This window comes from Loxodonta africana, chromosome 21 (assembly GCF_030014295.1).
Source record: "Loxodonta africana isolate mLoxAfr1 chromosome 21, mLoxAfr1.hap2, whole genome shotgun sequence".
Lineage (NCBI taxonomy): Eukaryota > Metazoa > Chordata > Mammalia > Proboscidea > Elephantidae > Loxodonta > Loxodonta africana.
Genome location: NC_087362.1, coordinates 43,894,892 through 43,908,351, shown reverse-complemented (window position 1 = coordinate 43,908,351; position 13,460 = coordinate 43,894,892). Strand labels below are relative to the sequence as shown.

The window sequence follows — 13,460 nt, the reverse complement described above, 5'->3', positions numbered from 1 at the left end:
GAAAGCAGTAGTTATGATCATTAGTTTGAACATGTTTGTCAGGTCTTCTGATATTTCCTGACTCTGGGCAATATCAGAGATAGGTAAAATGAGATTTCAGACTGGATGAACAAGCCGTGGCTAGGTGTCTTGCAGGAAGGCAGGGGCTGGACAGGAGGAAACTGCCTGAGGGTTTGTAACTGGGGAGCGGGGAGGGGCTAAGCCATTAGGATAGCTGTGAGGGGTCTGAGCCAGAGGCTGGTGCCAGGATGTTGCAATGCAGATGATGTCAGTGAGGCCAGCATTCTATGGCGAAATGACTAGATCTCACACACACGGCGAGGACATGCCTCCCTGGGTTTGTGTGGTGTGTGTGTGTGTGTGTGTGTGGTGTGTGTGGTGTGTTGTGTGCTTATGTAAGGGAGGGGCTATGTGTGGTATATGTGTGTGTGTGGTGTGTTGTGTGCTTGTGTAAGGGAGGGGCTATCAGGCCTCTTCCTCACGATAGTGACTGGCTCCACTGGGAACCTTCTGCTAGGGTTGGCTGTTGCCATACCCAGGAAGCAGGGAGTTTGCTGGGTCGATAAGTTGGCAGAGGTTTGGGCCAGTGGGAACCCTTCAATGGTCATACCCCTCTTAGTGTGGAAAAGCTGCTTTGGAAGGCAGTGGACGGCTGTGGAAGGAGTGCTGCACTTGGAACCATCACATCTGAAGTGACATTAAAGCATTCTTGGCTGGCCTTATCCTCTTTGCCTGGGGACTTCTGTGAACACCGGATGAGAGACTGTACCCAAAGATACTCTGAAACTCATGAAACATCATGTAATCCGAGTAATCTAATCTGTGGTTGACACCTTTAGAAAGAGCCTGGGCTGGGTGTTTTTTCATTCTCCCCACAACTCCCAGGGGCAAGCATCTCCCATCCCCCCATCCCAAGCCCATCTCAGGGGCCTTATTTTGATGTTTCTTTTCTCTGCCTGCCAAGAAGATTGTGTCCAGCTGTGCTGGCCTGAGGCCTGCTGTCCTGTGCTTCATTAGGTTAATTCTGCAGCTCATCTCCCCGGAACTGACAGGAGGATGGCTCTAAAACCGACACAGCCTCCAAAACACAGCCACCCCCAGACTGTTCTCTTGGGGTACCCTTTGTTCCTCAGCCCATTGCTCTCCTGATTTTCCTTTACTTTACCTGAAGGTAGCCTGGGCTTCCTCTGAGCTTCCATGGTTCCCTGTCCTCGGTGCAATTACTCACGTGTGTACCCCCTGATTGGTGGAAGGCTCTGGGGAAGGGAGATGGCCTCATCTACTCTTCAAGGCCCTTGCTAGCCCTGACCTTTTGGATCTCAGTTCAGCGTCATCATCTTGAGTGGCCAGCCATTCAGGGGATGTTTATCGTTAAATGGTCTCACCAAATTTGCCTAATTTGTGACCCACAAACCTCTTATAAGACCATTATATTGCCTTACGACCCTACTAAATTTCTCTAGTTACTCCCCTTCTCTCTTAGATGACTGTTTCACGTCTCATCTCTCTGAATTTCCAACCCCAGCAGTAAGCCCTGAATGATCAGCCCCGCTGTGCCTGTGGCCCTGTGCTCTGCTTTCCTCCTGTTACACACACACACCCGCTCCACTTACGCACGGACGGCCCCCATCTCCTCTTGTTACTCAAGGACTTTCCCTCTCAGTTATTCTCTTTCCTGCGTGATTAACTTCACCCTCTCTATTAAATCATTCCCCTCAGTGTGCAAGCGTTCTGTAATGTCTCCCAACTTAACCCTTCATTCTCCTTTCTTATATTCAGCTCACTCTTTTGAACACCTTTATTCACATACCATACAGTTGACCATTTAAAGTGTTCAGTTGCTTTAAAAATATTCATACGGTTGTGCAACCATCACTACAATCTAAGTTTAGAATATTTCATCACTCCAAAAAGAAACTCCATATCCATGAGCAGTAGCTTCCCATTCTTCCTTACCCTCTACGCCCTCCCCGGGCCCTAATCAATAACCAGCTGCCATTGAGTTGATTCCAACTCATGGCGACCCCATGTGCGTCAGAGTAGGACTGTGCTCCATAGGGTTTTTGGTGGCTGATTTTTTTGGAAGTAGATCGCCCAGCCTTTCTTCTGAGGCACTTCTTGACGTGACCTTAGGCAAGTCCCTTCACGTCTCTGAGCATCGTTTTTCACCCAAAATATTGTCCCCCTTATTGCAACATGCTAGTTCTGTTCCCTGGTGGCTTTGTGGTTTGGCTTGGCCCCAGGAAGCTGAGCTTCCAGGAACAGAGAGGGCAGCTGGTTCCTTGAATGCAGGGGCCTGAGGGATCTACTGCAGCTGCTGGCTGCAGCCAGAGGACTCTGGATGGACTGGCCCCAGCTGGAGCTTTCAACAAGGAGGTGGGTGGGTGGGGCTGCAGCCCCAGGGGCCGGGTCAAAACTGGAGCAAGCCAGATTTGAAGAGGAGATGTGGGAGAGGAGAGACAGCCAGGTCTGAGTGATTCCTGTGGCCTGGAGCCAGGGCTCCCCTGTCAGCTCTGTCCCTGACTCTTGGTGCAGCTCCTTTGTATGTGGCATGGCTTTAAGTTCCTGTCCTTAGGGCTAGTAGCTAAATCACCCCGGGCAGGTGGCCACTTGTCTCAGCTCTTGTCCTACTGGGCCACATAGAAGCCTCAGGCTGGGTGCTACCTGGGACCCTGGGGTTCATGTAGTTGCAATACAGAGAAGAAGGCAACTGAGGCCCAGAGGGGTGGGTGGTGGTATTAAACCCAACAACCTGGTTCTCCTGATGCAGGTTCTTTCCCTGAACCAGAGCTGGAGCACTCTTAGTGGCTCACAGATCTGCCCCAGAAATGCCTCAGGGGTAATCCACAACCGGGAGATAAGAAGAGGAGCAAAATCACAGGGACTGGGCCCAGCTTTCCCTTCTCACTCTGAGAGGCCTCACACAGGCACTTAGAGGAGATGGAGACTCCCGTGTCAGGGCAAAGGAGTCAGTACTCGCAGTCCCCTGGGATCTTCTCCTGGCTATTTTCTCTAGGTCTCACCTGAAATTAACTGCATATAGCCTGACTAGGAACCCTCTAAATCTGGTTCTTTCAGTGGTTTGCTGTATGACTCTGGGGAGTCACTTTACCTTTTTGTTTACCTACTGGCTAATCAGTGAGAATGCAGGGCTAATCTCATCCTCTGAGGCCTGGGAATTGCAGACAGCGATGCTGTCTGTGGATAGAGAGGGAGAAACCTTTGTTTTGTCCACCCTCTGGTTAAGTGAGCGTCTCCTCTCCTGCCAGCTGTATCCTCTCTGGGCTTTGGAAGTGGGGCTGGGGAGAGCAGGTGTGCAAGTGTGATTTATCTGCACATTATTTTTCTTCTCTGCAGTTTCAGGCTCATGCTGTGGCAGCCCAGGAGCGCCTGACAAGTGAGGGGAAGTCTGCCAGGGAATTACTGCTAGTTCAAGCTAACGGCAGGACAGGACAGCCTCAGGGGAGTGGGGATGGGCAGAGGAGTGGCCGAACCTGGGCCAGCAGCACCAGAAAGGAGGCCGCAGCCCTGGCGGGGAGCCTGGCACACACTCGGCTGACCCAGACGACAGACGTTCCAAGCAGCACCCCACTGAGCAGCAGCTGTTCCCAAGCCCCAGAGGATCCCACAGCAGGAATGGGAGCTCTGCAACCCCCTATACAACTGGAATTGAGACTGTGACCTTTGAGACAAGAGGCCAGCACCTGTGATAGGACCCAGAAGGGCAGAACCTAACGCAAGGAGGATCTTTGTCTCTGCAGCAGAGTTTCCTGACACCTACTGAGTTTCCTGGCTTTCTTCTCTCAGGGTTGGGGCCTAGTTTCCTTCCCCTGGCAGAGGGGTTGGGCCAGAAGGGCCACAGTGGGCAACACAATTGCCTGGAATCCAGGCCCCTTGAAGCCCATGTGCTCTCTGTTGTGATTGAGGTTCTAGGACTTCCCCACTGCAGGGGACGAGGGGTCGCCTCGGTGTCTGCTCATGAGCCACAAGGACCCCAGCTGCTCCAGACTGGACTGTTTCAAGCTGCCAAAGAGGGGGGCCCTCATAGCTGGCAGTCAGCAACCTCAAGGGACTAGAAGGCTGGAAAGGACTGACCTTCCCCTTACCAGGGTGGTGGGCAAGGCAGAGCCTCTGTGGCCCAGCTAGTGACGGGGAGTCCTGATGAAGCCATAGCAGGGACCTGAGCGGCTCAGGGTATCAAGTGGCAGAGACAGGGGAGTCACTCCTGCTGACCTTGCTTTTTCCTTACACTAAGGGAAAAGTGGTGTGGGACCTCTCCTGCTGTCCCCTGCTGCAGCACGTGCCCCTATGCCCTTTGCACACAGCGCCAGAATAGGTAGGCTACACCGTGGCTGGTCCCTCAGTGGACTGGAAAAGGAGTGGCCACGGTGACCCCTGCCTAACCTCCACGCTGGTGGTCCAGCCCCCAACCACTCCACACCATGAAGTGCTCCCTGAGGTTCTGGTTCCTCTCCATGGCCTTCCTGTTGGTGTTCATCATGTCACTACTCTTCACCTACTCACACCACAGCATGACCACCCTACCCTACTTGGACTCGGGGGCCCTGGATGGCACCCACCGGGTGAAGCTGGTGCCCGGCTATGCTGGTCTACAGCGCCTCAGCAAGGAGGGGCTGGTGGGCAAGAGCTGTGCATGCCGCCGCTGCATGGGCGATACTGGGGCCTCCAGCTGGTTTGACAGCCACTTCGACAGCAACATCTCCCCAGTTTGGACCAGAGAGAACATGGATCTACCCCCGGATGTGCAGAGGTGGTGGATGGTGAGAACCATTACCCCTCCTACCACCCCTTTGGAGCCCCCTCTCCAGGCGTCTGTCCCTGCCTGCTTTGAAGTCACTCCCAGAGCCCCTCTTGGGCGTGTGCTATCTGCCGTATGGCTCCCAGAGCCGTGACAAGGCTGAGGCCTATTTGATGAAGGCCGTGGACTAAGATGACATGATTAGTGAAGGGAAGAGCTGAGCTTTGGCCTGGAAGAGGGGAGAACTAATGTCTTCTAGTGCCTGTAGGGACCAAGCATCGTGTAGATCAGAAATGCTACTGGGCCAGGCAGGTGACATAGACAAGTAAAGCAGGTCATGAGTGAGAAAGTAGCGAGAAGTGAGGACCATGGGAAGGTGGAGACCTGCCCTTTATAAAGGGGGCAGCACTTCGGCTCCAGCTAATTACTGCTGTGCAAGAATGTAACCCATTACTGCTGGTTCTTCTGACCTTTTAAGAGAAACCGGAAATCCAAATTTTTTTGCTAAAATATCCTAAGTTATAAATGTTGGCTCAAAGTAATTTTAAACACCGCGTGTGCCACCCACTTGGCTCTTTACAATTACTTGAAAGCATCTTCTTCCAGGTCCCAATATGGAAGCCTTGTAAACTGGGAGCTAAGGAAGGCCATGGCGAAGGGTGAAGGGGGCAGGTGTGCCCAAGTCTGTGCAGGCTGGTCCTCCCCATCCTGGGTCCTGCCATCTTTCTGCAAAATCCCTTCACCTCACCTTTTCCTCTCAGGAGCATCCCCTGCCCCCCACCACCACCCCAGCTCTGCCAGAGCCATCTGATTATCACACAGGTTGAGGGTGGAGCAGCATCAGTACTTATCCCTGAAGCTAGTGGGCACGTGGTTGCAGAAATTCCCCCTTGAGGGACTTGGAAGACAGCCGTGTTCTCTTGGCTTTTCCAGCTGGGAAGTGTAGAAGATGGTGATGTCCCCTTTTTCTCACATTCAGGGATGCTGTAAGGATGAACACATGTTATCAGGCTTAGCAGAGCAGCTCCACATAACCTGCTTTCCAGCCTGGCTGCCAGAGTCCATAAGGACTGGGAGGTCTACATAACGGAGGCCCCGGGAACCCCCCAGTCCCTTCCTGTGGCAGCCTGGAGCCCTTTAAGGGTCCTGTTGTTTATAGTCACAGCCCTCATTTTATGGGGGAAATCAAGGTTCAAAGGGTGCCCAGCCTTGCCCAAGGTCATAGGTGTCAGTGGTGGCCAAGTAGTGCCAGATAGGACTTGGGCGGGTACTAGTAGATGCTTCCTGCCTGTGGGAATGCAGCAGCTGATACAGAACCAAACATGTCCCTGGGCAGAGACTCAGTAGAACCCTAGAACCCCTTCTCCCCGGCTCTCCACACCCACTCCCCTCACGTCCTCCCACCTCCCATTGCCAGGAACTTAGGAATTCTTATCTTGGAGCCTTTGCAGCCGGGCTCCCTCTCCAGACTGAGGTTAGATTCCGGTTTCAGTGGTGGTGGTGGGTGGTGGGAGTGCAGGGGACCAGTTTGATTCTAAAAGAATTTATATGCCTCCCAGCCTTTCCCCGAGGGCTCAGAGACTGGTTCCAGACACCGTTAATATTGCTTGCCCCTAGCCGGTATGCTGAGTCCAGGAGCGCCCCCTGTAGGTGATTGAGAACAAGCCCCTGCCGCCCTACAGGGTTTTCCACTTGAACTGGACCTTGAAATTAACTCTGTGTGACTCAGAGCTGCCCAAGAGGCCAGCAGAACAGGGGCCTCTGCATACATGATGATCCCAGGAAGTTTCTCTGCTTCATGGGTCAGGCCTGCAGGTCCCTTGAGCATGGGAAGATAGCATCTCGATCAGTAGACCCTCCAGTGCACCCCAGAGGCTCAAGAGCTATCAGGGAGCTAGGTCTCCTAACAGTGAGCCTTGGGAGACTTTGCTGTTGAGAAAGAATCCTGTTCCCTGCCAGCCCTAGATCAGGAGGCCTGTGTGGTTTAGATGCTGGAGGGTAAGGGCAGGGTGGGGGAGGCAGGTGTCTTTCCCTGCTCACACCCCTTCTCTCCTCGCCTCACCTCTCCCCTCCCCTCCACAGATGCTGCAGCCTCAGTTCAAGTCACACAACACCAATGAGGTGCTGGAGAAGCTGTTCCAGATAGTACCGGGCGAGAACCCCTACCGTTTCCGGGACCCCCACCAGTGTCGGCGCTGTGCGGTGGTGGGAAACTCAGGCAACCTGCGGGGCTCTGGCTATGGGCAGGATGTGGATGGGCACAACTTCATCATGAGGTAAGCCCTGGGGAGCCCGAGGATGGACCCAGGACAAGCCTCCAGGAGGGGCACTGGCTTTCTTTGGCCCTGCCTGGTAGTGTAGGAGCTGCTGGCTGCCAGGGGATGTTGTGGGACCCAACACTGTTCAGGCAATCTGCGCTCTCCTCAGAGCCTTCTGTGACAGGCTCAGATCTCTCCTTTGTCTGCTTGGGGTGGATGAAGCAGCAGAATTCCAATTCCAGACTTTGCTTGAGGACTGCATTCAGTTTCCAAGGCTCTGAATTCCTCTGAAAAGAGCTGAAATGGACTCCTGGCTGATGATTGGTGAAAACTCCCACCAGGGTCCCTTCCTAGCAGCCCTTCCCGTCAGCAGATGGGCTCGGAGCGAGGATTCCAAACCCAACTCAGTGTCTTGTTCCATAGCCACAGGTGATTTTTTTCTGCTGGCTGACTTACAAAAGGCAGGTGGCCTGGGCAGAAAAGGGAGCTGTCCAATGCTTTGTTTGGCCTGCTGCTCCTTACCTGCATTTCGAGGGCTTTAGATTGCAATGGCTCTGCCTATCAGAGTGATTCGTTCAACAGATGTGTGCCTGGCCTTGAGGAAAGGGGCAGGGTGTTCATTCCAGGCAAAGGCACAGAGCAGGGTAGGCCTGGGCATGAGCAGGGAATAGCAGGTAGACATGACCAGAACATGAGCTGCTCATTCTGCTCCAGAATCTATGGCTTTTCTGACGTCATGCCTACCATTGGCTGGGGACAGAAATGCCACAGCAGGATCCTTCCACCCCACTCATTTGGAAGAGACTTAAGAATAAAGATACTGAATATGCCCAGTTTTCACTAAGCATCTTTTAGGATGAGCATTGCAGAAAGGCCAGGTTTCCCAGGAGGTGGGAGGAAGGGCTTTGTCTTAGAAACTGTTGCTGTCTCCATAGCAACACCAAGGCAGCAATATGTCTCTGAGGCTTTCACATTCCTTGCAAAACCTTTCTTATGTTGGAAAATGGTGTGTGTGGGGGGCGGGGAGGGGTAGATGGTGAGGTGATACTAGGTCCCATCCAGGAACTCAGAACTACCTGAAATTGTTTCCATCTTCCAATTGCTAGCACCCAGAACGGGAGAGATGCAAGGTGGGAGCTGGAGAGAGGCTTCTCTCCGCCCAGAGTTGGTGGCTGAAATTGGGGAATGAGGCTTCCATTGCAGGAGTCTGTCTATGGAAAATAGCATCTATGGCAATTAGTTTTAGATTGCTGAAAGATCTCTCACAACTGGTGAGGAACGTGCAGTGGCCGATAGAAATTGCTCATTAGTATCCCTCCTTAAGCGGTGCCCAGGGCACCTACCCTACCTGCCATGTCTTAGTTACACCTCTGTTCCACTGCAGCCCCTGGAGCACTTGGGAAGCCAAGGAAAATGTGATTATCCAGTGCCTGAAACTCCTGCCTCCTCGCCTTCCTGTACTGAGTGGGAGCTTTCGCTTAGTGATGGCTGAGAATTTCCATGGTTAGAAGCACTGCAGACCCAAAAGGCATGGCTGCTTTGGCTAGCTGGGCATAACCTGGCCAGGCCACACTGCCAAGAGGAATCCGTAGATGCTCCCTTGCAGGGGCTAGGCTAAGAGATGTGGTATTGGAGTAGACCCCGGAATAGCTTTCTGGGAGTCATGATCCGAATGGTAGTTGGCTGTCTGCTGATCTACAGGAGCCAGGTGGCGGTGGAGGTGACTCTGCTTGTAGGCAAATTTTGGTTTGGAACCAATGGGGACACCTCCCATCCTGGAAGCAGGACCAATGTCACACCCACTGGGAGAGCTGAGTTATAGTGAGAAGATGGCTCTTCCCACCTGTCCCCTGTGGCCTCCTCCCTCCTATACACCCCCTGAGCACTGCTGACTACTATAAATGGAGCTGAGCTCTTCCTGCCTCTGCTGGCCTGCAGATAGATCCACAACCTCTACAACGGCATCTAGTAGACAGTGCCAGTACCAGTTGCCATCAAGTCGACTTCAACTCATAGAGGCCCCATGTGTGTCAGAGTAGAACTGTGCCTCATAGGGTTTTAAATGGCTGATTTTTTGGAATAAGATTGCCAGGCCTTTCTTCAGAGGCACTTCTGGGTGGACTGAAACCTCCAACCTTTTGGTTAATAACCAAAAAGGTTAACCATTTGTACCATCCAGGGACTCCAACAGACACACCAAAATATTATATGAATGAATGAAAGGGACTGGGCAACCAGGTGCCAAACTCTAAACAAGAATGCATGTCCACCCTGCCCTGCCTTCAAGTGTCCTCAAGTCAGGGACAGATAGAATTCTCACCCTCTCATCCTGCTCTGGCCTCCGTTCAGAGCTTGGCCTCTCCAGAATGAGTCAGAGCCTCAAAACAAAATCCTGTCGTCAGAAGAATGCCACGTTCCTTCTCTTCCCCTTGGAGGGTATGAGACATCTTTCTGGACTTCTTACTCCATTCATTCCCAGACTTTTGGGAGCTGGTGCCTGCTCAGCAAGTGGAAGGGAACTGAGGGAGGTGGAGGCTCTGCAACAGGGCTGTCTGAAGGTCTGGAGGCAGAGTGGTCCTGGCAGACTGGCCTAAAAAGGACCTCATGAAAGCTCTGGCTGCCAGCTCAGTGGAAAAGGCAGATGTTGGGCTTTCAGAAGCTAATCTGGGGACAGTGGCCCTTTGATCTGCAGAATCAGCTTGTCTTCTCCATCCCAGGTGACATGAGGTTTGTTTCTTAGAGTGAGTCTTGGCTCCAGCTCTCAGTCCAGGCCCCAGCCAACTTGAATGTCACTGATTCAATTGTTATACCTCCTGCTACCCCTTTCTATACCCCACGCAGGTGAGAGACACTTTTCTACTGGCTCTGGCACCATACCCTGTTAAGTTTTCCTATCCAACCCATTCTGTTCCTTATAAAAAAAACACTAAATATATCACGGACTTCTTTCTTATCAGTGCATGTAAATCTACTTCATTCCTTTTCATGGCTACATGATATTCCACTATGAATAGAATGTGCCAACATTTGTTAATCAGTTCTTTAGCACTTTTCAGTATTGTAAATACCACAGTGAACATCCTTGTCTTTGCACACTTGTGCAACTATTTTTATAGGATAGATTTCTAGAAATGGAATTGCGGGGTCAAAGTGTACACCCATTTAAATCTTGCACCAAATTGTCCTCTAAAACTCTGGTACCAGTTTCGATGGTGGCTTCTTCTCAATATCACCCTCTTGTCCCTGCAGGATGAATCAGGCGCCAACTGTGGGCTTTGAGCAGGATGTTGGCAGCCGAACCACCCACCATTTCATGTACCCTGAGAGTGCCAAGAACTTGCCTGCCAATGTCAGCTTTGTGTTGGTGCCCTTCAAGGCCCTGGACCTACTGTGGATCGCCAGCGCCCTGTCCACAGGGCAGATCCGATTGTGAGCCTCCTTGCTCGCTGGGAGTAGAATATGGGTGACAAGAGCACCTTGGGAGGAGTCTTCCTGGGACTGGATCTGAGAATTCCTTTAACTGAACTTTTTGGCCAGAAGGGGTTAGGGAGGAGGGAGGCAATATAGGGAGGATCCAAAATGGTGGGTTAGCTGAGGGCACAGCTTGTTCTGTGCCACTTCCTGAATGGTGACATCCAGTATCCTGGTGGTGGAAAGGTGAGAGAAGGCCAGTCTTGTCTTGGTCTCCTTTCCAGATGGTAGCTACTAACTGTGGGAATACTGCCTTCTGAGCACTTTCTTTGGGGAGCAGCTACCCCAGCATAGCTGGGAACCATGGGAAATTCAATTCACCTTGTATTTCTTAAAAAGCTTTATTGATCGAGATATAATTCACATACCATACAATTCACACATTTAAGTGTACAATTCAATGGCTTTTAGTATATTTTTAGAGTTGTGCAGTCATCACCACAGTTAATCTTAGAATGTTTTCATCACTCCAAAAAGATACACCCCACACCTCTTAGCCATCATCCCCGCCTCCCTCCACCACCACCCCCAGCCCTATTGTTGTTAGCTGCCATTGAGTTGACTAGGACTCATGGTGACTTTATGTACAACAGAACAAAACACTGCCCAGTCCTGCACCATCCTTACAATTGCCAGCATGTTCAGGTCCATTGTTGTGGCTGTTGTGCCAGTCCATCTCATCAAGGGTCTCCCTCGCTGACCCTCTGCTTCACCAAACATGATGTCCTCCTCTAGCGATTGATCCCTCCTGATGACATGTCCAGAGCAAGCAAGTCGGACAATCTGTAAGGTTTTCATTGGCTAATTTTTGGAAGTAGTTCACCAGACCTTTCTTCCTAAGTCTGTCTTAGTCTGGAAGCTCTGCTGAAACCTGTCCGCCATGGGCGACCCTGTTGGAATTTGAAATACCAGTGCCATAGCTTCCAGAGTCACAGCAATACACAAGCCACCACAGTACAACAAACTGACACATGTATACCCACACCGCTCAGCCATCACTCCCATCCGTCTACCGCCCCCCGCCCCCCCCAGGCCTGGACAACCACTAATCTGTTTTCTCTCTCACCATACATTTTTTAAAAAAGAAGTAGAAGATAAAATTTCCTGGCTTTCAGATGTTCATTATCTTATGTTTGGGAGAAATATGGCTAAATACCATATTTTTACACAAATAATGTGCACTCTCTACGTTTGTTTGCCAACTGCTCCCTCCTCCAGTGAAGTATTTTCTTAAGCGCCATTATGCCAGTTTAGTTTTACATGTTGCTGTGAAAAAAATTAGCATAGCACAGGGTCATGCTAGGCAGAGGAAAGAGCACAGACATGGTGGGTTTGAGAGGATCAGCTGACTCTAGTGGAGAGTTCACAGCAAAGAGTGTGGGAAGAAAAGTTGGGGCTAGATTATGGAAGGCCCCAACACTTGTCTGAAACATCCCTATTCCACCCTGAAGTATATGGGGAGCCATTGAAGGTTTCTGAGCAGGCGGTGAGGGTGCTGTGGGAGATCCCTGGAAGCAGGGAAGCCTGTTGTGAGGCTGTTATCACTCAGGCCTGAGGGGGAGAAAGGCCTCCCTGGGTCCCATGAGGCCACCTGAAGTATGACCTTTCTGTCTGCTTGCAGCACCTATGCCCCAGTGAAGTCCTTCCTTCGAGTGGATAAAGAAAAGGTAAGCTCCCCACCTCTTTAATGGAAACAGTGCTGGCCTGACTTGTGGTGTGCCCGGTCCTGTGGCTCAGGTATCTCCTGGTTCCCTTCCAGAACCTTCAGTCTCCATCTGGTAAACCCAGCAGACCCCAGTAGAGGCTATAGGAACCAGGACACAGGAGGCACAGGTCCACTGACAGGGTTGGAGGAACTGGTAGAAGCTGCCCAGAGCCTGGCCTGGGTCTCCAGGCCCCAAAAGCCCCTCACATGCTTGTTGCCCTTTCCCCTCCAGGTCCAGATCTACAACCCAGCCTTCTTCAAGTACATCCACGACCGGTGGACAGAGCACCATGGCCGCTACCCTTCCACAGGGATGCTGGTGCTCTTCTTCGCCCTGCATGTGTGTGATGAGGTGGGTAGGAGAAACTGGGCCCACGGAACGGGGGGATGCCATCCTTCTCAGATCTTAGCAGCAGCACCTCAAAGGGGAATGTGTTTTTGTAGGCAGAAGCCAAGCAGTTTTGATTGCCCCCATTTTTAGGCTCTGAAGTATAGATCTGCATTTCCCAAACTGTTACCACTTTCATGATTGTACCAAACCTGAAATCACTTTGTACAAGTTAAATTTACTTTGAAATTGAATTCTACTATCATAGTTGTAAGCAGCCCTGTTGGTGCAGTGGTTAAAGCGCTCTGCTGCTAACTGTCCTGTGAATCCACCAGGCCCTCCAAGGGAAAAAGATGTGGCAGTTTGCTTCCATAAAAGTTGCAGCCTTGGAAACCCCCTATGAGTCAGCACGGACTCCACTGCAAGGAGTTTTTTAGGTTACCATAATTGCTATAACTTGCCACGAAGAAAAAGAAACTATAAACATAAGTAGAATGGAAACAGTATAGTTAAATTTTAGCCTGGTGATTGTCTCCTGTGGCTCAGAGCCAGGCTCCCTCTCTGCTAAAGACAGGGGAGTCGTTCAAGTAACCACATTTCTCTAGTGGACAGAGCTCCTGTGCCATGAAGGTCAGTGCTCACGCTCAGCACACCCACCTTTACCAGTAAATTCTTTCGTGTGTGGTATTGGGCCCTTGACTGTATTTAAAAAAAAAATTAACAAAGGATGTTAGCATATACTGGGGAGGAGTCATATGCTAGTTCCAAGCCGAGAAGTTCTTCCTGATGTAATGAGGTGGGGGAAGTAGAACTGAAAAGGAAGCAACAGTAACCCCTGTGGGAGCCGATGTCCTTAATGCCAGGCTTGGGTGTCCCCTACGTCTCTCACGCTGGGGACTGATGAGGGGGACTGATGAGGGGGACTGATGACCCGTCAGC

The 13,460-nt window shown here is 51.4% G+C and overlaps 1 protein-coding gene across 4 annotated transcripts in view; it reads left to right on the top strand.

The window, feature by feature from the left end:
• The window catches only part of ST3GAL2 (ST3 beta-galactoside alpha-2,3-sialyltransferase 2), a 59,202-nt gene that overhangs the window by 32,803 nt on the left and 12,939 nt on the right, over window positions 1–13,460 (top strand). For all 4 annotated transcript variants that reach the window (XR_010318851.1, XM_064273792.1, XM_064273794.1 and 1 more), the window contains exons 2-6: window positions 3,358–4,781; window positions 6,842–7,035; window positions 10,267–10,446; window positions 12,110–12,155; window positions 12,426–12,545. Coding sequence is in view for 3 of the 4 variants with exons in the window: in XM_064273792.1 (XP_064129862.1) it covers window positions 4,443–4,781; window positions 6,842–7,035; window positions 10,267–10,446; window positions 12,110–12,155; window positions 12,426–12,545 (879 nt within the window). In the remaining variant the exon portion in view is untranslated. The remainder of the gene's footprint in view (window positions 1–3,357; window positions 4,782–6,841; window positions 7,036–10,266; window positions 10,447–12,109; window positions 12,156–12,425; window positions 12,546–13,460) is intronic.